This window comes from Oryzias latipes, chromosome 7 (assembly GCF_002234675.1).
Source record: "Oryzias latipes chromosome 7, ASM223467v1".
NCBI lineage: Eukaryota > Metazoa > Chordata > Actinopteri > Beloniformes > Adrianichthyidae > Oryzias > Oryzias latipes.
Genome location: NC_019865.2, coordinates 21994609 through 22022096, shown reverse-complemented (window position 1 = coordinate 22022096; position 27488 = coordinate 21994609). Strand labels below are relative to the sequence as shown.

The following is a 27488-nucleotide window of genomic DNA, read 5'->3' as shown; positions in this document are numbered from 1 at the left end:
TCAGAACAAGTAGAGAAACAGCTTCTATGGTCCAAGTCCATCTGGAATCATTTTAAATTTAGTATTTGTTTATCAGAAGATTCTCTTATCTGTGTTTTTCTCAGGTAGTTTCTAACACAACGGTCTGCAACCTGAGGCTCCAGAGCCAAATCAGGCTTTTATACCCCTTCGTAGTGCCTTTCTGGATGAAGAAAAATAAAATGATAATTGTTTTTAAAAATTAGGGTTACTTGTTAGCATTGATTTAATTTAGAATAGTCCAGTTTATACATTTGTCGGAGTTGCACCTAGAAATAAGACAAACTCCATAATGCTGACAGCAGGAGGCCTTGTTCGCTCTACGCTTCTTTCAGAATGCACAGATTGAGAATAGTAAATTAAACGTTGGTGAAAGGTTTTTATATATATAAAAATGTACTTTATATATATTTGTGTACCTTTTCTACTGGATCATGAACCAATGAAGCAATGTTATATTTTGGTTAGAAGGAGTAGTAAAGTAGGAAAAAAGAGGATGGTTCACCAAAGTAGACCTAAAATGTAACAAGAGAAAGTACCATTTAGCTGGATTGGAATTAACCTGTTTGTCACAGGAATACTTTTATTTGAAAAATGAAGCCATCTGAGCTTCTGTAAAAAGTAAAAAATATAAAAAAAAAAAAAAACACTAGTTTCTTTATAAACCTCTGTTTTTTTCTTGCCACACAAATTGTAATTCATATACTATAAAAGTAATAATGTATGGAAAGCAAAGGTGTGCCAAACTATAATAATTAATAAGACTTTGCTCCCAGGTGTTGATCAGAGAGACACAGGCCCAAATGACTTTTAACTGTTAAAGGTTGCAGACTCCTACCCTAGCAGGTTGGTTCCAGCAGCTGTAGATGTCAAGCAAGCATATTAAGCACAGTATTGCAAATTACATAAACCAAATAAGTAGGTTAAATGCAGAAAACTGAATTGATGCACAGATTTGGTGCCACTAACTCCTTTGTCTGCTGTGAAACCCATGACGAATTGGCTACCAGAAGCTCAAAACTGTGGTTGACAGGAAACAAAAAGTGAAACCCATCAAAAGGGTAAGGAATGCTAAAAGAAATTAGTTTAAGTTGTGTTTGAAGTGTTTTTTTTTGAAAAAGGACAAACCTGTGCTTAGAATCTAAGGAGTTGCAAATTCATGAAAGTACATTTGTATGTCACCCCAGAAACTTACATTAGCCTTATGAATACTTCATTATACACTTAGCACATGCATGACAATTTGATTTTCAGTGATTCTCAAGGGAACTGCAAAATGGACCTACAAAAACCCACTGTACCCATACAGGTGTGACTATACTGCTGGGTAAGGACCTGAGAAAAATGTGCTGAAGCTTCATAATGCAGGCAGCCAAAAACCTCATAAAAATGATATTATTGTTCAATTCTAACAATGAACTTGCTATGTCCATTCACCACTAATAAAAAGACAAAATATTAATTTCACAATTTACATTTATTTAGTACAGTGATTGCAAACCTTGTAGACTACCACATACAGCAGCAACTGTCACATTAAAAGCAAATTTCAGCTTATGTTTCTTTCAAATATTGATGTCAGGGCTTTGTAACATATAATTTACAATTAAAAAACAAGTTTACTGATTTCTCATTTGATCCAGAAGTCTATGTATAGTTATTCACAATAGTTCCTCTTGTCCATCCAGCAGAGGTCAGCCTTGAAGTAACACAAATGACACCAAACAGCAATGAGAGGGATTTTTTAAACAAACTGTCAAAAGCTTTGTAAAATTGAAACCATTTATGAGATCAAAAAGAAAAAAAAAAAGAAAAATGACCTCCAAAGCTTTTTGAAACCCTTGGAGAGACCAAAATGGTAACGGAATGAACAATTACATTGGAGTACGTTTTTAAAATCCAGTAACAGCTGAAGCTCTTGGAGCATTGGGACAAATTCAGACTTTTGTTGCTGTTTAATGATGGATATTCTAAATCTCATACACTAGTGTTTATTCACCAATAGGAGCGCAGTCAAAGTGTAGCGTTGAGCGGCGGCACAGATGAGAAGGGTACAAGAGCAATAGCAGTTTTGTTAACAGGGTGAGCCCATTCTGGGTAACTGTGCAAGTTGAACATGGCGACACCCCAAGTGTTCATAGCCAATGAGACGGAGAGGATACCCAGGATGTTCATGACAAAGCCAGTTTTTACCTGGGAACAAAGGAGGAGACCCAGGAAGAAACATTACCCCAGAGTACTGAATGTTCAATATGCGAAAAACCAGAGTGAGGCTGTTACCATGTCTTTGACCATGAGATGTCCGGATGCAAAGGCTATGGAGTTTGGTGGTGTGGAAACCGGCAGCATAAATGCGTAAGAGCATCCAACCGTTGCAGGTATCATGAAGTACAGAGGATTCACAGAGACACGCATGGCCTGCAGAGACAATTAAGAAGATTGTTTTTGAGACATAATTTTTGCATTAAGGCCAAGAGACCTTTAACACATTTTTATCACCTGACAAAACTATATTAACAAAAACAATTATTCTAACTACAAGTGATTAAATAAAGAAACTTTACAGAAGATATAATACAGTTGTTTGGGATAAACAATTTTCAAATTCTTTTTCAACATGATTTAAAAACTGGTTCCCTTTATTTTCTGTTGAGAAAATGTGTATTTTTTTACTTGAGTAAGACTATAAAACAGAAGTACAAAAAACATGTTATATTATAAATTAGACGTAGTAATACCATTGGAGCGCTACTGTAATTTATGAGTTAACATAGACTCATGTTTTAAGGATAAAATGAAAAATATACATTATATACATACAACACAACAATTTTTGATGCAAAAGATAATTTTGACAGGTATTTTATTGAATTCATTTTTATAGTGAATTAACTTGTACTGCAGCAGCACACTGTGTACTCAGTTAAAGCTGTCTAATGAATTTTTAACTTCCCCTGCGATCTGTCCCGTTTTTCAGTAACTGGAAAATTACCAGAAGGTTCAATGAACACAGAGGTGTCGGCATGGCTAAAATTGCATATAATTCAGTTAGAATTAAATGGTTTATTTTGTAAAATGGCGATATATATTCAGAGACTTAAATTTGTAGTTTGCTTAAGTGCAATGTTAAGTAAATGACAGGATTTGTGCAAAAGAAATGCAACAAAAATAAAAGGTCAGGATAATGATTGGCCACAACAGTAGTTAATGTCCAACAACATACAAACAAAGGAACATCTTTTGCAAGAATTTAACAAGCTCTGTAATCTTTTCGGCAAAGGACAGTCATCAGTAAATCTTTTTTACTGTTCCTTTGATTAGAGTTTGAGTTTGAGCCAGATCTTTTGCCGGAGTTATTTCTCCATTAGTGAGACTAAAAAAAAACACAACAAAAAGCTTTAACTGTTCAGTCAGTTAGTACTGTGACACTCTGGACTCTGACTGCTGCACAAATGTATTGAAATTCTGTAAAACTCTAAAGTAAAGCTGATGAGTCATGCATGATACAGTAAAATCAGCTTTGTCTAAATGTGGGCAAAAAAAGGGCTAAAAAGTAAAAACCGAGACATATTTGTTGGGTTGGCACAGAAAACTGTAAACTAGTTTAAAAATATAAAAAATGTTTGAAGAAGTACATAAAACTGAAATTTGTTTTTGCACTGGGCTCCCTAAAAGTTAACTATGAGTATTGTGCATGGGGAAAAAGTCAAAAGTTAACCCATAATTCTTACAATTAAAATAAACCAGTGCATAAAGATAGTGGATTGAAGACATGCGGCTACAATATATGATGGGTAATTAGATTTAAGAAACCTTTGGGAAAAAAAATCAATAGACAAAAAAATGAGGCAGAATAACCAGAAGGGATACAATTAAAAAGTATTTGGATTTTTAAGGATTTTTTTTTTAACTGAATTGGTTCTACTTGATCTAAATAATTAAACACATTTTCAAAATCGACAACTCATCATAGAGTCAAATCCTTGTGTTGTGGAGTGTAAAAATCCTATTCTTACCAGTTCAGCAATGACAGGCAGAAATATGATAATTGTCGCAGTGTTGCTGGCAAACTCAGTAAAACAGGCCAGAAAGGCCGTGATCAGCATCACAGCTGCAGCAGGAGGGACTTCAGCCAACGGCTGGAGGTGGCCTCCAATCCAGGAGGCCAGACCGGACTCCTGCCAAACAACAGAAGATTCAGCTTTAAGGTCCAATCTCCCATTACAACACAAGAAGCCAAAAAGAACCGAAGTTTGAGAGGACAGAGAAAGCAGCAGAGATATGTACATGTTTGCCTGTCCCCTAACACTCAAATACCTCTTGTAGAGAAGAACACTCTTTCTTAACAATGATTTCTTATGGCGTGTTTAATGTCACTTTCTATTTTGGTTCGGTATTTTACGGTTGGGGGCTCAAACCAGGTGACCATGCCGTATCTTGTAAGTGAGTCAAGCACTGCATTATAAAAATATGCCATGATATTAGAGCCTACACTAAACAGTCTGAGTCCACGTGCACATTCCGTTTTAAAGGATTGTCTGCATAGACACCAAGGTGTTTAAAACTTGCCACCTGTTCTATTTCCCTGCCTCCAATTGTCACTGGCTCATGGAGCAGTAGTCCTTTGGAGTCAAAAACCATTTCTTTGCTTTTGTGCACATTTATGGTGATCCAAGCACCAGAACTAAAAGGAGTCAATTTCTTCAAGATGTGTGGATTTTGTTATTTGGCATGCTGCTTCTGTATTCGTTTGTGTAAAGCGTAAACAAGATTGGCGAACTCGCTGCTCCTTGTGGCAACCCAGTGCTGCAGCCTTTTACTTTGGACAGCGTATACTTTACCTTCACTTGCTGTGACCAATTAGTTAAAAGGGAGTAAAACCACTAAATTAGACAAGGATTTGCATTTAAGTTGTAAGTTTTTGTGCAAGTGAGTCAGGATGAATTGTGTCAAAGACTGAACTAAAGTCAGCAAATAGGAAATAGGGCTCGTTCAGTTTTCTAAATGTTTGATAAGAGACATGCTGATGACTTGAACGCGCATTGCTGAGGGCAGTTTAAACGTAGCTTCATAAGTTCATCTCACTAGGAATGAGGGGTTGACAGAATCAGGTGTTTGTGTCAAGCATTTCCAATGATGAACTATTGCACTTGATTTTTTGGCATTAAAGAAAGAATCATCATGCTTTTCTTTTTTTAGCTGCAAGCAATTTAGCCAACCTTAAACGATGAAGCATGTAACAGTGTTGCACATATCTATGACAAGCTTAATACATTACAAGTAAAACCTGGCAAATTGTCACTTTTTTATTTCCTAAAGCATTTCTCATCTTTTTCATTATTTATAGAGTATGTGGAGTTTCTCAGAGTCTTTTATTTAATAAAGAAATGAGTTAAATTAACTTTTAAAATAACCTTTTTGAGACAGAATGTGCACCTCTTTGTGTTTTCATTAGATGTGATTCTGTCTGCAGCAAACACTTTTCCTCTATCTCCCTTTGTTTTTTTAATAAATCGCATTTTAAAACCTTGCGACTAAAGTCACGTGATTTGGAACTCGCCAAATGTATAGTTTGTGTCAACTGTGGTGTTGTAATGCATATTTAGGAATGTTCTCCCTTGCAGGAGGTTTAAAGCTGCTATCAAGGCCTCAGCTTTGAACAAAACCGCTTCAGATAAGAGGTTTTTATAGACAGTTTACAATCAGGAGTTCTTTTCCTTTTACAGTTTATGACTTTAAGCAAAGAACAAAAGTGACAAGGAATCACAATTTTACCTCGCAAGCTTTGGCCATGGCAAACCCCCCGCCAAGGAGCATTATGATATTCCAGGGAACTGAATCCTGGGCTTTTTTCCATGAAAGAAGGGGAACATAAGGAGTGTTTGCAGCTGAAGAAAAAACATGAAAGGAAACAAGTGTTTTAACAAACTAAAAGAGACCATTGGTAGATTATTAAATTGTAATTATGGCTCAGTGAGCTGCAGATCATTTTCTGTTATTCCAACAGATTTTAAACTGTTCCTCTCAGATGTTTGACCCATAGGCAGAGGGACAAAGGAACCTCATTTTTTGCTGTTTTGTGTTGGTGTCCTGCTGTTTGTTTGACCAGCTGAACATAACACAGGCAGCCACATGGGCCTTCCAAAGACATTAAACACGAGCACTTAGTTTGTGTTAACACTTTAGAGGAGACTGGGTGTTGTGTTGAATCGCAGAAATTGTAAAACTTTCAGTTTCGGCTTTAAAAGCAAACATCAATGTTTTACTAAATCAAGTAAAATAAAAAAAGCTCTCTTAAAAACACAAAAACCCTGAAGTGTGGCCACACAGCTTTAAGAGATTACTATAATCACGGAAACAGTGAAAGTACAGTCTCCCTTTTTAGACGGTACATTTACTAATTCTGTTTAATCTACATAATTAACATTCTTTAGCGTCCTTTTTTTGTATTTTGCAACACCTGATCTAGAAGCAGAGTTCATAAATCTTCCACAAAACCTCGGACACATAAATGAACTTCCAACTCATCTTTTTGCAAGATCATAGGCTACAAAGCTGCTTATTTGTTAAATGCATTACCTTGTGGATCGAACCACCATCTCAGAGAAGGTTTTTGCGAAGGGAAGAAGAACAATATGGACACAATGATCACGCCAGTGACGGCGTCTGAGACATACCTGAAGGCCAACGAGGGGGAAAATAAACAGAAATCTGACTGGTATCAACAATCTAAGTCACCATCTTTACACAAAACGTATTATTAAATCACAACGTTGTCCTTCTTACCCTTTTTTGAAAAACACAGACCAACCGGTGACAAACTTGGGATCCCTCGTGAACAGCAGGACAGCAAATAATACAAAAAAGAAAGAGATGGCTCCTTCTGCAAAGCTATATATGTGCATGAAAAACAAATGTGAGTGAAAGGCAGAAGAAATGCATCCATTCTGCAACATTTGCAACAGATAAGAAGACATACACGAATCCTCACTTTATGGGCCCGAGTTTTTTGTAATCTTCTATTATTAGAGCCTTGGCTTTGGCCTCTGCCTGCGCTCTGCAGTCATGCTTTTTGAAGCACAACCTAAAGGAGATGGAAGAAATACAAAGGAGACAACTGACAGTAAAAAATGTGTGGAAATAAAGAAATGTATTGAGTATTTGGAAATTTGTATTAACTGTCACAGGTTTGACCATGCCGGTACATTTATTACCTTGAATTTAAGCCCCCATAGAGAAAAGAAATCCAAAGCCAGCCCAAAAACAGGAAGAGAAGCATGAGGGGGAAGGCGAATGCAAACCACGAGCCAAAGTTGATGAGGTCGCAGTCTGGGAAATAACTAAAAAACACAACTTAATCAATGTCAAACTTATTCGGATGGCCAACGAAACATTGTTGGGACATTTTCAAAAAGTAACCTTTTCAGTTGTCCAATCAGGATCAGGTTTGGAGCAGTTCCCGTCAGCGTGGCCGTCCCTCCGATACTGGCCGCATAGGGAATGCAGATGAGAAACCCCTTCCACACTTTCATCTGATACTGAGCCTCCGATTTGATCTCTTCAGCTGTCTTCAGGTCGGTCTGCTCCAGAACATCCGGCCTTCAAGGTAACAAACATGCGAGGACATTTAGTTCAATTCTGTATAAAAATAAAAAATGAAAAAAGGCAAAATCACAGAACATTGACGAAGCTGTCTATCTTATAGCTCCATTCTATAGGCCTTATGAGGATAAGAAAGATGTGTTACATAAAGAGTTAAAGCATCATTTTTTCTGGAAGTCTCTAATCGCTTTGAGCCTTAAGTTCATTTACAATTTGGTATCTCCAGAAACAATAAATACCTATAATTATGTCATCAGTTGGTTGTTTTGAAGTTCCACACTTTGTTATTTGTAAAATAGAACAGTTTAAGAGTTAAGACTAGACTTTGGAATGCAAAAACTGACTTGTGAACATTTTTGGTGGTAAAAAAATTCTATTTCTAGAAAAAAATAGAATGATGGACCTCAATACTAGAATTTTTAATGTTAAAGCAATAATATTTAATAAAGTTTTACATGAATAATAATAATAAAGACTTTTTTTAAATCTTCAAAACCCCTGCAGCAGAACCCCATCCAGTCCAGCTTGAATGCATATTTAGATATTGAAAGACAAATTTAGTCTAAATCTTTTGAAAATTAGATTTTGTCATTTATTTGGGGCATTGTTAGAAGCTTGTAAATGTTAGAAATGCTTTTTGGAACAAAGGCGTGAGTAGTTTCTTTTGAGGTTTGTTCAGTAACATCAGAATTTGTGTAAAATTAGAATTTTGGAAAAATAAAGAAAGTTATAGTTATAAGTTGAAGGGAGAATTGCTTCTGGAAAGCTTCTATGGCCAATGGTTCCACTCTGTCTTTCTATAATAAAATCCTTCTGAGGACATACAAATAACAAGCAGCTTCTCTTTGTGTCTACTTCCGTTTTTGATGAGACTTCAGCATAAAAGCTCAACCCCTAAGTGATAAGCAATGCAAACAAAAACATTTTACACTGATTTTACATAAGCTGGATTGTTCAAGTAAAAATGCAGGTTCTTAAATTCCTCCTAAAACACAGTCCAACCCAAAGATCTCTACATTCTTCTTACCCATCCATTGACAATATTTGTTTTTCTGAAGGTACGGATGGCAGTGAATGCAGCTTTACGGACGACTGGCCTGAGAGAAACAGATGCACAGTTATGAAACTACACAGCTGCCATTCAAGCATGTTTGAACTTAAACATTTCAGCCTCTCTGACGAGTTGGGCTTTATGTAGTTGCAATCTTTTAAATACATCACTACAATATAATCAAGGAGCACTAATCAATTACAATTGGAAGACTAACTAACTCTGTATTCTGGGATAATTCACAGTATTGGAAAAAAGTGCTCAAAGTTCATGTTAGGTTACAGATTAAAGCAAAATGGTGACGAGGTTAAAACAACAAAACAATCAAATCCCTGTCTGAGTCTGGATATTGCATAAAATTTCACATTCCGAGCATCACCAAACTTTCTTTAAAGATAAATGTGTGTATATTTTAGCTGTTTAGATCGCATCCTTGACTGACGTGGACATTTGTTTCATTAGTCTTCAGAAATTCAGTAACAGCACACAATGTACCATTAATCAAAGAACTCTCTGGATCATCTAGTGATTGACACTTTTGCTTTAGAGTCTCCAGGTCACCGAACAGGCTCTCCAGAATGGCACTTGCGATAGGCAGCATCATGGCTGTTGTGGCGGTGTTGCTAAGCCACATGGAAAGGAAGGATGAGGTCAACATCATTCCCAAGATGAGCCTGGGAAAACAGTTTAATCTGAGATTTAAACACAGCTTTTCAACACTCAGTCTGAGGCAATCAGCCTTTAAAGATTATTTGCTGTTGACCAAAGACACAGGGCGACGTAAGCATTAGGGTTCACATGCTTCTAAAAGTCTAACTGCAAGTTTTTATTTTAGAAAACTATTCAATTTACAAGCAAAAAGCAGGTAAATACAAGAGGATAACACCAAAACTTTAATGGCAATACTAATGTTTGGTGCTAAAGCCACCTTCCTGTGAAGAAACTTTCTTACCAGGCTGGTTTCACTCCAACAATGCTGAGGACTTTTAGAGCTATTCTCTGGTGCAGACCCCACTCCTCAATGGACGATGCCATTATTAGTCCACTAAGGAAAAGGAAGTTGGTTTCAATGAAGTACTGAGGGCAGACTTTTTTGGCTGGAAGGATTCCCAGAGTCGGAAAGAGGCAAACTGGAAGCATTGCTGTAACAGCCAGAGGCAGGGCCTCTGTACACCAGAATGTAGCCATTAGAAGAATCACGTAAAGGCATTTTCCTTCCTGAAAAAAAGGTTAATACTTGATTAATATTTTTGTTAAAATTCTTTAAAAAAAGAAACACTACTAAAAATGAGCTTGACCCATCATCCCTTGTGCTATCCTAGGCACTTTAACATTGGGAGTTGGGTCATCTAGACCCACTAGACAGTGCTCTGAACCTTTTTTCTTCAATGATTTGTGAACCTCACTGGTGTCCATGGATTACATGAAATCTTTCCACCTTTATCCACCTTTGTCATGGTAGGGAGAGCACGTCAATGTAAGGGTGGGATCATGTAAGATAGCACAAAGGTTAAATTAATCTGACCACTTCCCCCAGTGCAGTGATTAGATGTTGATATTAATCATATCTGTCTGCCACTTGTGATACCTTTTCTTTTTAAGACAAAATTAGTTCATAAAATGGTGCAGGAACTCATTTTATGTTTTAAAATGTTTGGATTAGGAAATGTTGTGCAAAAAGTTGCTCAAAACAACCAAACAAAGGTGAAAGTTGAAAGAATGCAAGTTTTTCTCTCTCAATTTTTGATCAAAAACTTTAGTTTTTGATAAAAAAAACTATCATGACAAATAAGACAAGTTTTAAGATAAATCAAATCCTAAAATGTATGGCTTTCATTGACATAATTACATAAAGTACAATTTTTCTTCACAATGAACTGGTGATGGTGGAAGTTTAAGGAAGACAAACCCACTCACCTTTTCTGGCAGAGTAAAAAGTAAAGGTAGAAACACGAGTGGAGCAAGCAGGAGCAGCAGCTGCTTGTGGACGCACCACAGCTTCTTGGACACAGCAGACAATTTCATCTCTGGCTCCAAGTTTTGCTCCGTTTAGGAAAAGTCCAGACTGGCTTAGAGGAGCTTGCGAGACAGCACTTTGAAGCCTGTGACTCCCACCAGAGAAGATTAACCATTCTGCTGCAGGTTAACTCCTCCTGTAGTTGTTGGTCAACAGAGAAGTCAATTTTCTGTCAGATTTCAAGATAGGAGACTCCCCCCGTCTAGGTTGAAGACAAATCCATAAACTCATACACACATTGTTAGACTGTATACTTTAGAATTTTGTAGACAATTAAAGGAACATGTGACTGTAAGTTGAGTTTGAGTTAGATTTTTCTCCAATGTAGTTAAGCTTTAACAGAGTACTATTCTAAGTAAAGATAAACACATTGTTGTCTTGCTTTAATATTTCTGTATGGAGTAATATAAGAAGATGTTAGTAAGTTCAAAAATATATGTATTTTTTAGAACGTCAGTGTTTTCTTTTTTTGTTCCAAAGAATTCCAAACAACCAGTTCATTTATTCATTTAGATTTGTAGCAATTATAACCACTCTAATGGGATCTAGCAATGGTATGCGTCACTACGGACATTTACACTTGTTTAATATTCCCATGCATGAACACATCCACATGTCTAGAGTGGCAGAAAAGCAGGGGTGAAAGTAGATTTTTGCGTGTGCGGGTACTATAACAAAAAAATCAAAGTAATTTGATAAACATACTTTAATAGTAGTGAATGCAGATTAGGGGTGTAACAAGTAAACAATTAATCGGTTTTTCCAACCAGATGGTTAATCGAATTGACCTACACCATTATAAAATAGTTTCAGAATTAGTTAAATTGAGAATAATTGATCATGGAAAATGTCATTTGGATTGAGGCACAGTAGGTTTACTTTACTATATTGTAAAAACGACACAAGTCATGCGTCAAATACGTCCAGTTAGAAGGTACATACACACCAGCGGTGTCACGAATAAGTGGCCACTTTCCATGAAAAAGTCTATGTACACGCCTGTAAATGGTATGCAAGTTTTTAAGTCCGGTCTCGGGTTCTATGTACAAAACGGGTGTTCATTGCACTCAACCTGTTGACTCCAAAAAAAAATACTGAACTTTGACCAATCAGGCACTAGACTTTTCATTTTAAGTGGCTGCTTGAACGCGAGTCGAAATGGCTGGTGTGAATGTACCTTTAAAGTTAAGTCACTTTTTAAGTCACTGTACAGATGCCATCTGAGGTTCTGTGGTGCGACTTGAGTATCGGGTGCAGCGCGTCGAGCCAGCAGCAGGATTTGGACGTTGCAGCACAGCACGTCAAGGTGCATGATTGGTTGATGCATCGTGTCAACCAATCATGGACTCATGATTGGTTGACACTTGACCGACTTGACGTGTTAAATGATGCAATCAGAAGGTGGAATTCAACACCGGTATGGGGGAGGCTGATTGTTCTCATCCTGTACTTTATGATATCTTTCCCATTTGCTTCAAGACAATAGAAAAAAATCCTCAGATTTTCCCACCTTAGGTTACTGTGGGGCAGCAAATCGTCAAACTGGGTCACCGAGACATGGAAGTAACAGCTAAAAGCCGTCATCATTCAGACGCAGCTCCAGCAGTATATCCTCACGGTAGGCTCTGAATGATTTCATGAACCCAGACACTGGGATGTGTTTACAATTAACAAACCTATTCTCTCGACATCATCCGTGTCTTCCATGCATTGTAAATGAGATAAACACAGACACTCCTCCATGTAGCGATCAGGTTAAAAACTTTTGGCAGTAGCTCCTCCCACACATGTCTGGGGGGTCTAGTTTATGAATGCAGTTTTGAACAAGTGTTGAGCAGCAAATTTGCTAAACAGATGGATGATGGGAAGAGGAGGTGGGGTTACCTTGCACCAACAGTCCCGTTTAAAACTCAGAAGTAAATTTCTCATGTCTATGTCCTAGAAAATGACACAGGTTTTGGGAGACGACTATTGTTCTACTGTTGTAAGATACTGGTATGCTATGTAAATAAATAAATAAACAAATAAAGTCAAACATCTTTTAAACAGAAATGCAAAAAAGAAAAAGATAAAAAGGGAATGGGCAGAGCTACCTACATGCCAACACAGGAACCCTAATATGGGGTTGATGAAGCCTGCAACAACTAATCACTCCACAAATCCTTTTCTGTTCAATCCTATCAGATTATTTGCTCAACGCGTTCCTAAACTGCAGGCAAATGGGTGGAATGCAAAAACTTTGAAAAACATGACTATGGAAAAAACATTCTGTCACCCAGTTTTTGGTTGTGTCCTTACAGAAAGCAACTCAGAAGTTCACTGTATATAAAACACTGATTGATGGAGGTCAGTGTTGTTTAGATCAGTGTTGCCTTGCACTTTAAATCTTGACATGGGTCTTTGTGCGTGAGAATTTGCATCTTCCCCCAACGTCTCTCTTGATTTTCTCTGGGTACTTTGCTTTCCTCTCACAGCCCAAAGAAACATTCTAAGTAGATTTGTTGTTCAAACTTCTTTTTAACAGAGTATAGAAGGTTGATGATCAGGATAAAGGGATGCAGACATTAGCAATATGGAAGACACATAATCTAATGTTTTCCGTTCACAAGGCTTTACATTAGATTGGAAATAACCCGTGGGGCTCATAAAACGGCAGCCAAACAAAGAAAACAGACCCACAATGAAAGTGAAACTGAGTGGGTGGATTTTGAATAGACTGCAGATAGGTATTCCTTAAAAATACATTTTTATGGCTGTTGTTTCTTCTAACCAGCTGTGGGTTTTAAAGACGATTTAAATTAGAGAGGTTTTCTGCTATTTACCTTAAACACCTTCACCATAGGAATTTGAATTTATAATGTATTGCAGTGGAAATAACACAACTCTATGTGACATTACTGCAATTTTTAGAAACATCAATACAATATGTAATATTTGATTATTTGTTTGTTTTAACAGGGTTTGATCCTTTCACATGAAAATTGATTTGAGATGAAGCAGCATATTTTGTTCTGATTAAGGGAAGCTTCCCAGGATATGGAAAATAGGAGTTTCTGTTGAAACCATCTGCAGCTAGACCTGTAAACAAGATTAGCCACAACATTACTTAGGATGCAAAGAATAAAAAGGACTCAATTCAACTGGAATAAAGGCTTCTCCGAAGAATAGAAAATAGAAAACAACTGACACTTTGTTTTTAAACATAATAAGGAATTATGAAGTGAAACAGAAACAGCTTTGTAAAGTCATGCCTTGTGTTGTCTAGGTAACATTAGAAAGAGCAGGAACAGAAAGCAGAACAATCAAACATGAAATTTTTAAGCCAGAAGTTAAATAAGTAAAGAAAACTGAGCAAACCAAATGCTTCTAACTTCACTTTAAGAGAAAACAAATTCCTACATAAAATAACCTAAAAGTTTAGTTTAGGAATTAAATAAAAATAATTCATGTTTTCAAAACATTGTTTTGATCTGACCATCCTAATTTGTTTTCAGCTATAAAGTCTCAGAGCTGAGAAGAGCATTAATCAATTGTCTGATTTCTTTTTTTATATGTAGGTTGATTTCTGGTCTCTCAAAAGCTGGATCGACAACCATGACAGATAAAATAAAAGGGTTTTGACTATTTTTCTTAAACACTTGACATTTAGTAGTTTGTCCCTAGTATGTTACCATACTGTGAGTTTGGGCCTTTGCTTTTTCTGTCTCTCTGGCCTTTGACATTCTCTATGCTGTTGAAAAATCCCAGTTCTGACTTACGTTTTTCAAAGAAATTACGTACTTTTGAAACTTCCCCCAAAAACATTTTTGTGCTTTCATTTAAAAAGTGGCAAAAGAAGTCTAAACTACACCATAAACTGCTGTGAAAAAAAGGTTTATAGATGATTTTCAAACATTTAAATATTTTTTGGAGCCCCTCAAATGCATGTTTTTCATAGAAAATGTTTAACAAAAACAAATCTGTGCTGCAACTTATATTAGCCCACAGCCTAAAATATTTCAAATGAAGTTGGTTTTTTGCATGACATAAATCATAGTTGTTTTTAACTGGGACCCATGGACGACTTTTATTTATGTTTTATCATTAACAAAAGCAATAAGAAAAACAATCTGATAACTTTAAATCTTACTACAAAAACATTTGATGCAGACTATGAGAAAGTTCACAGAAACTAAAATGGATCATGAGATGTTTTTTTTCCACTTAAGCCCCCACATAGGAGATTCCCCATCAAAGTTGTTAAAACAGTGTGTCAGTACCAGATTTTCACAGTTTTAAAACATGAAGTGTAACAGGGGATAAAACAAACCAGAGTAACAAAAAAAAGATTTTATTTATCAATTAAACAATATCCATTTCTGACAATGGTTGTAACAGTCATTACACTATTGTTTAGGTCACAACACAAGCTTGCTGAGGGTTTCTGCTACTCCACATACATACAGCCTCCTATTGCATCAGTTCCTGTTGACCCTCTTTGTGGTAACCCAAAGCTAATGAGTGGCTGGTCTGTGTATTTTCACAAAAAAACATAAAATAGAAACTAACAAGTGCAATTACAAATATATATATTGACAGGAAATCCGTTGTGCTTCCAGTAAGAGCTATTTGAACCGCTAGCTTCGTCGTCGTTTTAAGCACCTGGAACGGATCACCTGCATCAATGTTGAAAGAGACAAAAAAAATGAGACAAAAATGAGTAGAGCGAGAAACTTTAATAAAACTCTTTAAATATGAGAACATCTCTTCACCTCTTCATGTTTTTAAAACAATCTGATTTATGGGAAATACCTCAGAGCTTAGCTTCTGCAACACGCTCTTGTATCTGTGAGTTTGCATTCGCCCACACAGTCCATGTTGACAGTCATTTTAATTTTTTTAAAAAGGGTCTGAAATATCTCCTTTACATGTTTGTACGTTTGTGGCTGCTGCAGGCACACTGATGTTGCAGACTATCATATAAAACAGGAAAAGATTAAAATAAAGGCTGGAAGCATCTTTGAACTGACCTGAAACTGACTTAGATGCAGCCTATGTGAGCCTTAACAGAGCTGGGGTTTTGTCTGTTCAAATCTTTGCTAATAAAAGTTCTTTGATGCGATGAAGTGCATTGGGGGCTTACAAATATTTTAGGGATGTAAAGGATACAGATAGGTATCGAAAAATCAATACTTAATGATTGAAAACCACAGATTCAAACAAGTTTACATTAGTAAAAAGGCACAACATTCATTGGGAAGTAATCAATATTTGATCGACTTTATCCATTTTTTCCCCCCTATTGTGCTCTCGACAGTTTTTGTGTTATGTACAAGTGAGGCAAACACAAACATCAAATCAGAAGCTTGCTACTGCCAAGTTAGGTCAATTACAATTGGATGAAGCTGAACAACAGCAAAAGTGTGGTCTACATATATGACCCCCTTTTTTTCACGGCACAGCAAACAATATCTAAATAAATTAAAATGACACATTTTTATAAACCACATCGGTCTAAAATACCCAACGTGCCAGTTTAGTCTGTTTAAAGCTCTTATGTCACATTTTGTTGTTGTTCAAAATAAAGTTCCAGTAAGAAAAAAAAGGGTTTATTTGTTAAACTGCATTTTCAATAACAGTGTTAAATGCCAAATAAATAATAAAAATCTAGATTATCCATTAAGGTAAAAGAACTGGACTGTATCGTACTGCCACAAAGTTAATTGAATCGTATTATTGTTTTGTGGAACATGTGTTGTGTTGCATCTGACATTCAATCCCTTCCACACAAAAACACCCTTTATGAGCAATTCTTGCTTAGTTTTTGTCCTAACCACAGAACAGAAACTGACCTCATTAAAATCCTTGACCCCCTTATAGCAGTAAGTTCTGGTTTATTCTTCATTCTCATCTTTTTTTACCTCAATACCATTTTTGACATCATCTCTTCCACTATCCTCCTCCAGCTTTGTTCCTACAGTATTGGCATCACCCACTCTCCCCTGCAGCGGCATAACAGGCCCCTTCAAAATAAGCCAATTCTTCTTATGATATTGACAGATTTTCTTTAAATGAGCAAATAATACTAATAATAAAATAAATGAATAAAATCTGCCAAAAGGGTAAGAAAAATGGTCTTATCAAGAATTCTAATTTTAAGAAATGGTTCTAGTCACTTAGACATGTTTTCTCAAACTAAAATTAGCTTTCAATTGAGAAACTTTCTTAATAAGATCATTTTTCTTGCAAGACAGAAAATAAGACATTTTTTTTAAACAAGCGGCTGTTTACTTCCTTAAGTTTCAGTTTTTGCAGTGTATTTGTCAGATAGTTCTTCATCCACCTCAAAACCTTCACATATTGACACGTCAGGTGTGCCCTCAGGCTCTGTCCTGGGGCCCCCTCTCATTATTACTCACCTTCTCCAGTTGTTAGCGCTTTCTGTAAATGTAGATTTTCTCTTGCTGATGACACTGCTCTATTTTTCCAGCCATCTCGCGTTTCTCTGACCAAATGTTTAATGTTTAACTTTGGTGAATATGTGAAATGATTTTTTAAAAGGTTTTTATTGTTTTTGATAGGTTTCTATTATATAAATAGTCAAAAAAAACTTTAAAAAAGTAGAAAGAACATTTATTTAGACAGCCAAATTACATTATTTCAACTTAAATATTCTGACTGGTGCTTTCTTAATTCAATGTATATTTAAATATTCTTGGACTAATTTTTGATTAGTTCACTAAAAACCCCACATACTTTTTGCTCAAGTGAATAAGAAGCCATGTTTACCTTAATAGTGATTATAGATAGAAGGATTTTGACTGCAGCCACTGCTCCAAAGCCCAGCAAACTCCATGTTTGTGGAATGTGCACTTCATTGCAGACCTGGCTTGTCTGGTTTGCTCTCGAGGAGGTAACATAGTTCACTGTTGTCAATTGCACTTCAGTCCTACACACTGCATAAGAACACATACAATTAAAATAACTGCAAAACACAAAAATAAACAAGCCAGCAAAGGCATCTCTAAACTTTGCATCTTTGTGATTACAAACACCACAACTTTGTAGCTTTTGTTTTACGAAGGTTTTGTGTGGATTTTTTATGACACTATGGAAAATATAAATAAAATGGATATTTGGATTTCCTGCCCTTTTGAGGAGAGATGTTGGTCCAGGCTTTTTTCTTTTTATTTAACTAAAAAGTGGAAATGTATGTCTCGAGGTTGGGAGATTTGAAATTTTATCATCAATGGTATCTTATACTACACAGGACATGACAGGAAAAGACAAGACTAATGAAATTGTCCCCTCAAATGAATACTTTGTGGGCACAAAATAACATTTTGCATGCCGTCTTTAGCATTTTGTGGCCTTGATTTAGCAATTTGTGGACGCAATTTAAAGTTACGTACACACAGAGGAAGGTAGAAAGCACTATACAAGTATACGCCATTTACCATTTACCAAAGGCTTCGTAATCACCTCTCCATGTCTGGGTTCATAAGATCATTCAGAGATTCCCCCTGTAGCCTACAGTGAGCTTCACTCCTGCTGCGGGAGCTGTGTCTGAATGATGCAGCTCTGTGTTTCTGGGTCTCTGTGACCCAGTTTGAAGACCTGGGGCCTCATTTATAAAACTTTGCGTAGGATTTGCGTCAGAAGTGGCGTACGGATGAAACATAGGACGTGCGTACGCACAGAAATATTCGGATTTATAAAACCGTGTGCACGCACATCCTACGCATCTTTCCCTTAATAAATCACAACCGATTCTAAATGTAGCGCAGCTTTTGCGGCTTCATGACACGCCCATAGTTAACCATAAATAGTTCGTGAAACGCCCACAAATTAATATTCATGGCTTGCGAAATCATGGCAAACACAGAGAGGAAATAAAAAAAACGTAACTTCACTCAATGTGAAGTAGAAGTTATCGTTGGCGAGGTGGAAAAGAGGAGAAAATGTTGTTTGGAGGGCACAGTGTGGGCATTACTAATGTCAAAAAGGCACGTGAGTGGCAGACGGTGGCAGACGCCGTAAATGTTTTAGCCTCACAACCTCGGACCGTGGCCGAAATAAAGAAGGACTGGTCGGACATCAAAGTCGAGGCAAAAAAAAACATCTAGCGCTGCATCGCCAGAGTGTGTCTGCCATGGGTGGGGGCACCAGAGCGCCAGATGCACCGGGTGACACGTGTGGTTCCTCCAAGTGCTCTTCTGTAACGCCGGGCCCAAAAGCCCGCAGAGGTCCAAGAGGACGGCTCGAGGAAGTCGGAACCGGCTCATAAGCCACTCTTCCTCCTTTGCCAGCAAGTCTTCTTGCTGTCTAAAGATGCGTTCACTCCGAATTCTTCCATTTGCCACATCTTCTAAGTGCGCAAGAGCAGCCATTGTGCGTCATTACGCATTGTGATGGAGCATTTTATTTCCATCCATTTAATTGCATCTGACAAGCTACAGATGTCGGGAATAATGGAAATGGGAAATTGATCAGCGCAAATGTAATTTCTTGTTGCTTTCTGAATGGTTGAGACATACGCCATACATTGTTTTATCAAAAATAAAACAAACTAAAGGCATATGCATGAATACCATAATTCCGTAACTTATGAAGAAATGTTTTAATATGAAAACAACTTTCCCCAGTGGACAATTAGTACGTCTTTCCGTCCGTCCGCACGCCCGCACCTATATCTGCTCCGCCAGACGGACACACTGACGAGAATATCAGTTTTGTACATTATTTCGTTCTGTTAACTATATTATTTATGAGGATGAATTGCACAACATGCCAATATTGCAGAACATATTTCACTTTTCTTTCTGCAAAGAAGTGTTCATTTGAATTTCTTTTGTAATTTTCGTTTGATTTTTTTTGTTTGTTTCACTGGTGATCGATCAAACGGGTGTTCGTGTAGGCTGTTAATTGTAAGACTTGCTTTGTGAAGTCTTCATGTTATTTATGAGAGGCAGTATTGTCATTTTCACTTTCACGTGTTTCTTCCATCTGCCGACGGTGTCGCCGTTTCTCATTTCACCTGTTTTTGTGCGTACGCCTGGGTCAGAGCTTGCGTGAAGGACCGCACATTTTCCCGTCAAGTTTGCTTTTTATAAATATCAACTATTGCGTAGAGAGTGGCGTACGCCTTCTTTTGTGCGAACGCAACGTTTATAAATGGGGCCCCTGGTGTCTCATATTAGTCAGAAAGGGGGGGAGGGTATAGGACCTTTTATATTTTTTTCTCATTAAAAATAAGAAAAATAACATAAGGTTCAGGTAGCCCGAGCAGCCACAGATGCTCTACTGTCTGCACACCAGTCCAGGTGTACGCTGCCTTCGCTCAACAATAGCCTGGACATTTTCCGCCAACCCCGTGGCCGAGTTAAGAAAAGGGATGGATGGAAGGTCAGGATAAGAATGCTTGCATCGATCCTCCATATTGGACTTGTAATTGACCTGCTGATTGAGTCGTTGAACATGTCACGTCAGGAAAGCTGAGTCCCTGATTGGTTGGCGCCATAGACCTCTCCAAAGTTCAGATTTTTTAACCCTAGACTTTAAGCGATGCCCAGATTGAGATGCGATGCTCAAAACATGCTGCTGTCGGACTTAGGCGCCATGCTGGATGCCGAAATTGCGCCACAGGACCTCGGATTGCATGTTTCCATTGACTTAACATCAAAACAGGTCACCCCTGATACGCAAATCGAATTGTGTTTGAACGTAGCTTAACATTATGTGGACATAAATTAGAATTTGTGGGCACAAATTAATATTTATGGACGCAAGTTAGCATTTTCTGTACACAAATTAGTTTATGGGGGGGGTTAGCATTTTTATTAGCATTTTGCGGCCACTAATTAGTATTTTGTGAGTACAAATTGGATTATTTCGGGGGGGGGGGGGCAGACATTTGTTTTTTGGGCACAAATTAGAATTTAGTAGACTCAAGTTAGTTATTTTTGGGCACAAATTAGAAATTTTGTGAGTACATATTCGTTATTTTTCCACAAACAACTGGTTCCCCTTTAGCGATTGTTTCCCACTAATGACCCATAGAGGGTACTGTTGATGCTTGTTTCCGTATTTGTTGCTGACAGAAGCAGAAGAAGCACTGTCCAAAACAAACATGGAAACTAATAGTTTTCCTCCTGAACTTTATGATGTCTTTTTTATTTTTGTTATTCTTTTGATTTTTTCTCTCCTTGAACTAATGCGGTACAGGGAGATGGAAGAACAGCTTAATACATTGTCACTGAGATGCTGCTGCTGCAGCATAGAAGGTAACAATCGCCGTAAGCGCAAAAAGACAATGAACCCAGACATGGAAATGTGATTATCGATACTTACGTAGAGCTCTTCAAAACAAAAATCTCTCAACATCTTCCATATCTTCAGTGCATCATAAATGAGAAATAAAGTCAAAGCCTCCATGTAGTGATGAGACTAAAAACTTTAGACAGTAGGTTCTCCACATGCATAGGGAACATTTAGTCTATGAACACATTTTTGGAAAAGCTTAGAGCAATAAATTTGACGCGCGTCAAAAGAAGCAGCGGAAACGGACTTGACACATGAATCGTGTTTGGTGTGAATGCAGCATTACGCCGGGCTTGGTTAAGTGAGTTATACTCCGGAGCGAGTTTTATATATTTTTTTCTTCTTTACTATGCATTTTCTTTTTACACTCCAAAGCAATTTATATACCAGAAAGTATGTTAATGGGAATAAATTAGCATTTTGTGGGGAAAAAATTTGTTTTTTTGGATACAAATTAGCCTTTAGTGGACATAAATTAGCATTTCAATCTGACTTCTTTTTAGCATTTTGTGCACCCAAATAACTATTTTGTGGGCACAATTAGAGTAGAAATTGAAGATACAAAAAAAATGTGTCCACACAAAGTACTAACTCATGACTCCAAACGATTAATTGAAGCGAACCATTGTTTTTAAAGTCATGTCCAAGGCTCTGTACTTTCCAGCTTTATCTGTGGTATACATTTATGTGAGACTTACCGCGAACTGTGAGTTCTACTCTTGCATCCTTGTTTTGGCCCCCGACATTTGCGCTCATGGCACACAAATATGTCCCCTCATCAGACGCATTGACCCAGTTGAGCAGCAGGGAGTGCATCGTTCCAAAGCTGGCGGTCCGACCATTCTCGAAAGCCATCACTCCATCGTCGCTTTTCCTGATAATACCATGTCTTTTGCCATTGGAATCCTCCTGTTAATTAAGGAGCAACATAGTAAAGTCAACTGAGACGCACCGAGTGTCTGATGATGGAGATACTGACCTTATACCAAGCCAGTGCCAGGAAGTCCATGTTCTCCTGGTTGACAGCAGGACATGGCAGGGTCACATTTCCGTTGCAATCTGCATCAACCTGAGGAATCAGGGCTGCGTAACGCACTAGCAGCAGCTGACAGAGCTGAAAAGCAATAAAAAGTTCAGATTGCATGTGGATTTGACTCCAGTTATTGCATGTTTAATTTGATGAGAACTTACGCAGATGAGCAGTGTCACCTCAGGCATGTTCTCAGCTTCTCCTGCCTCTGATGCGTCTTGTCTGTGTGTTTGTGTGTGGGTTCAGGTGGGTGGGGGAATAAAACATGGCAGTTTTTCTAGAAAAGCAGACGCCTTCCAAAGAAACGTTGCAGTTTAGTTTTGGTTTTGATACCGCGAGTAACTCTTTGAAACATGATGCTAATGAGTGAGATTGAATGTGGAAATGTGACTCTAAGGGAATTATAGAGCTTTCTAGATAGACAAACACTTCTATTCTGTTCAGAAAATGTTAACCTTTATGCAATAACTTTACTAACCAACAATATTGTTTTCAAAAAATATATCTGAAGATAAACGACACCTCCAAGTGGTATAACCGGGAAATGCTTTCACTTGATGTGAGGTAAAACCTCAACCTTTATTGACTCTTTGAAAGCATCTTGTGACTAAAGTGATGAGGTGTCTTGTGGATTGTGGTCATTCAGATAAAGGCTGTGATTTTTTAAAGGACAACTTTTCTTTTTTTTTAAGGTTACTTCTGTGTGTGCTTATTTATAATAGTTTGTTATAATGCAATCCATCCCAACATATTTACTAAAGATGTTTAACTGGATTGTAATGTTCTTTGACTGTAGCGCCACAGTTCTTGAACTGTTTTAACATTGTACCCCTTAATAGAAAAAAGTATTTTTCAATAATTTCACCAATACAAAGACGTCTTTAATTTAAGAAGTGGATCAGAGGAGAGAATTGTGTCATCATTGTCGTATTTTTTTAACAACGTTGTGCAAAACATGCCTAATTTTAAGTGTTTTTAGAATTAATAATCTAAAAGTTAACTTAAGACTTGGCTTTTTTTTTAAATTAATCAAAAGTTTTAATATGAATTAAGGTCTGCCTTTCAAAAAATAATTTTCATCTTAAACTCTGGACTGTTTGAAATTATTAGGGCTCACAGATGTAGCACACGTCACGTTACAGGTGATAGAGAAACTTAAGATACTAATAACTTAGCTTGTAGAATTCCGTTAAGGAAACCATTTTGTATTTTTAAAACGTATCGTGAAAAAAATAGCATTTAGTGTCTTCATAACTACTGAACTTTTATGAACTATTGATTTTGATGGGTTTTCTTTGTCTTAGTCATATTCAGGTGTTATTTTTCCACGTTCTCTTCTGGTTTAATCATCCACAGATAATTTCTATTTGCACTTTTTAAAAAGTCTGGCTTTAAATTCATTTATTTTCACCTGTTTCCTTTTGCTTAGCTTTTCACTTCTTTCATGCAGAAGTTTAGATGTTGTTTATTTATAAAGTTTTAAATTCCTGCTTTAAGCCTGGTTTCCTGTATTTTGGGTCTGCCACCCCCTTTTGACAACACGTATAGGTAATCAAAGCATAATCTTAGTGTTTTACCTTATGTCATTTCAACTTTTTTAATCTTTATTTAATTGACATCAAACACAAGTGCAACAGCATCCTTTAAATGCAAATCAGGACAAAAATAAATACACAAAAGAAGTAACCTGTTTGCAAATATTACTTTTATTTTAAATACTGAGAAAAAAACAGTAAATGAGACTGCACAGCTACATTTGGCAAACAAACATCTCTAATCTTTGAGCGGACGAAAGAATGCGCAGTGTTTTGAACATGAAAGAGACCTCAAGTTTGTGAGCAAGATGTTTCTTCCGGAGGCTGTCTTCTACTCAGGGACTCTCATCAATCTTGCACACACACGCTCGCACTCTTATGAGCCTGGCTCATCCTGTTGTTTTTATCGCAAGGAACTGACCATTGTCTCCTCTCAGGCATATTATTTTTATGTGTCGTTCTGGTTGACAAAAGAGGTCGATATTTGGTTATTAATAGCAGGGTGACTTTATGGAAAAAGGAAGAGCCGGGTCTTTGGATTCCAACATCTGCATTTAACAATACCTCATTCAGCGGCAGCTGGCACCGAAGGGGCAGGAAAAAGAAATGTACTCGTTTACCGAAGAGCATTAGTGAGAATTTGGATTTTTTTTCTGTCTTCTTTTTGGTCATTTCCCACTGGAAAGCCCAAACTGCAGCTGTGAGCAGTTTTACGTCCGAGATTGGGAGAAAACTCAGGGATATAAATATCGAAATATGCTCCACATTGCTGAAATATTTGTCTATGATAGATGTGCTGAAAGTCCAGCACAGATGATTCTAAGATTTTTTAAAGTTTATGCAAATGTGGAGTCACACTGAAACCACGAGGTGTGAAAATTCAGACACCAAAAGATGTCAGAAAACAGAAAAATAGGAGAAAAAAAATCACATCAAAGGTTAAGCGTTGGTGTAAATGTGACAGAGGGCATGAGTGATGTGAGCATGAATGTGCTTGTGTCTGCCTCTCAGACTCATGGTTAAGGGTGTTGCAGGCCATAGTAAATCCCAGAGGTTGTTAGCACGCCCAGCTGCTACACTATGCTGCGTGTTTCTGTCAGTGAGGTTGTTCACTGCATGTTGTTTCGCCTCTGATTGAGGAAATCCTCTGACTGTTTGCTCCGTTTGCTGAAATGAAACATCCCAATGGTTCCGCCGTCTCTCCCTCAGGCCCTGTACACAGACTTTCCCATGAAGCCTGTGCCTGTTTACAAGGGTTTGACATATATATAGCACTTTGATAGCCCCTCACAGCCATGTTTCTGTGCTACAGATGCAGACAGACACATTTTTTTGACTCACATTTACTGTTGCTGAAGAGGGCAACTTGTTTTTCTACTAAGAAAGATTTATGGACGCTTTACAAAATAAAATAAAAAGTCAATTTAATGTAGTAAATGGTAATTTCCTGATGCATTGTATATCCTTGGCATACATGTAAAGTTATTTATGGTTTGGCAGACATAAAGACTTGCAAAAAATTTTCCTGCAGAGACAAAATTAATAGTTATTTGCAACAAATACAGTACAGACCAAACGTTTGGGCGCACCTTCCAATTATTTGAATGAAAAAGGTGTGTCCAAACTTTTGGTCTGCACTGTATATGCATTTGTACTATTGAGTTTTAAGGTCTTAGTGACTGTTTTTAGTACTTCTATCTTTCATTAAATGCGTGAAGTTAGTTTGCAGCTTTTTAAGGGCACAGTGTCCATGATGGAACAACAAAAATAAAAATATTTTCAAGAAAATACAAATTTGCCTTTCTTTTGGTCATTGCTCTTATTTAGCAATCAAAGTACAGCAATAAATTATTAATCAATGTCACACTAATAAGCCAGTTATGCAGTTTTTTTGTGTGACTGGTTACAATTTTTTTTTTTGATTCGCTGTGAATCACATGCATCTGTATTTGATTTCATGTTTCTATAGAAACTTGAAAGCCATTGTTTTAGTTTTGTTTAACCGGCTGCTATTCCGGCTGCGAGTTGTTCTTGGCAGCAGTCATCGGGGGTCTTATGTTCAAAAAAAAATGTAAGTTTCCACAGAAACATAATTACACTTAAAATCTGCAAATACATTCAAATCAGTTTTTTATCTGGTTGTTGCAGGATTTGAAAAATCTTTCTGTTGAAGGAATTATTTAGTATGTGTCTTGTAACAATGTCTAGTGGTGTTGTGTTTGCAATACTCTGTTCTCTAAGAAAATCAGGTGTGATAGTCATATCCAATCAAAAAAACATGATCTGGGTAATTTCGCCAAAAGAAGGGCATTTATAGTCATTGCGTCTGGATTTATGAATTTATGTTTTTGAAACATTTCTCCACTCATTCAAGAGTGGTGAAATGTCCAATCTAACTAACTAATCCAAACTAAATAAACGAAATCTGAGATTTTTGCTTTTACCTAGGGCATGGTGAAGAGGTAGGGCGGTCGACCTCTGATTGGAAGAGCACAGGTTTGGTTTCACAGACAATGAACCCCACATTGCTCCTGGTGGGTATACTGTAGGTTAGCACCAGTGTTCGGCAGTGGAGACGCCATCAGTGTGTGATGGCGTGTGGGTGAATGGGACTTTGACTGTGATGTGCTTTGGGCCTTCCAGGAAGGCATTGAAACACTACATGCCATTAACCATTGATGGTTTTCATAGTTTCCAGCAGAACACTAATTTTAAAGATGAAGTACAGGGTTTGCATTAGATCTGCTTTATTTATAATAGGTAAAGTCCTATTGGGCATTGTTTTTTAGTAATTGCTTGTTAATATTTACATTTTATTTTTGTCATCATATGAAGTCCTAGATCAGAGATAAATGATAAAATATTTTTGATATTAAAAAGGTCATGTATTTTTTGGACCACAAGGCACATCAAGTGAACCTAAACAGTCAGATAAATCAAACTTTGTTCCATTCATTCATAAACAGTTGAAGGACAGTAGTATCAGTCTGTGAAGCTCCAAACTACAGTAGCCTTGATGCTCCAATACTCTATCAAGTGGTGAGGCTAGTGGTTTACAAAAGTCACAATCAAATATTTTGTCTGTTTTTTGAGCCTCACGTACTATAGAAAATCAATTGGAGGTCAGAAGCACAACCACAATTCATACGAAATTTGATTTTCTATTTTTGAAAAATTCTGAAATTTTGATTGCACCATTTCATCTGCTAAGGGTTACTGAGTTAGCTCTGATTCCATTTTTGTTTGTTAGATGAACACATATCTGGATGAGATGCACCACAATTGGTGAAATAAACTGTACATTTCGTTTAAATCACTGCTGGCATTACACCACCTGCTACCTGTGCTTCATTGAGATAATCCTATGTGACACAAGGTGTTTTTTATTTTGAAAGGAATTCACAACTCATGAACTTTTACGTATTTAGAAAAAAGGGCTATTTCCTCTTTAAGTTTATATTTTATTAATACCAAAAAACACACACACAATAGTTCCTTTATATTCATCACAAAACAATAACAAAAATGCAAATCAGTGTCTTATTTTGCTAAAGGATGAAGTAAAACTTTGTGTCTTCTATTCGGTCAGAGAGAAATCAACCTGAATGGTTGAAAGTTGCAGACCCCTGGCCTGAATGATGAATAGCATTATTCAGAATTGAATTTTACTTCATAAACTGACGTGAACTGACTTTAAAAGCCTTTTATTATTCCATCCCTTTGGGTTAGCTGCTATAAAATTTGGTCAGACCCATTTCATGGTGGAGTCAAGCCGAATGAGAGGCCTTATCCTATGAGCACTGTGAGTTGTCACTTGCTTAACCACTACTTCTTTGCTCTTGTAAAACAAAGATCAAATCTAAACCACAAAAATCCCACCACCTATTTCTGATATCTTTTTCATCTTATTGGAACACAAGAAGCCTGGGCAGATCA

General features: G+C 37.1%; 2 protein-coding genes across 2 annotated transcripts; both read right to left on the bottom strand.

Moving 5' to 3' along the window:
• Positions 1-1476: 1476 nt before the first annotated feature.
• Positions 1477-10872, bottom strand: slc13a3 (solute carrier family 13 member 3). Its single transcript, XM_004070872.4, has 13 exons — positions 10589-10872; positions 9624-9889; positions 9167-9345; positions 8648-8717; positions 7438-7617; positions 7233-7358; positions 7010-7102; positions 6805-6909; positions 6598-6695; positions 5794-5906; positions 4035-4196; positions 2299-2436; positions 1477-2211 (listed from the first exon to the last, which is right to left on the bottom strand). The coding sequence occupies exons 1-13, from the start codon at positions 10694-10696 to the stop codon at positions 2032-2034; spliced, it is 1818 nt and encodes a 605-aa protein (XP_004070920.1). The 5' UTR covers positions 10697-10872; the 3' UTR covers positions 1477-2031.
• Positions 10873-15002: 4130 nt separating this feature from the next.
• On the bottom strand, positions 15003-22345 carry LOC101172979. The gene is made up of 5 exons (XM_004070871.4): positions 22179-22345; positions 21967-22101; positions 21686-21896; positions 17457-17623; positions 15003-15343 (listed from the first exon to the last, which is right to left on the bottom strand). Exons 1-5 carry the CDS (start codon positions 22203-22205, stop codon positions 15305-15307), a joined length of 579 nt encoding a protein of 192 aa, XP_004070919.1. The 5' UTR covers positions 22206-22345; the 3' UTR covers positions 15003-15304.
• Between the last annotated feature and the right edge of the window lie 5143 nt (positions 22346-27488).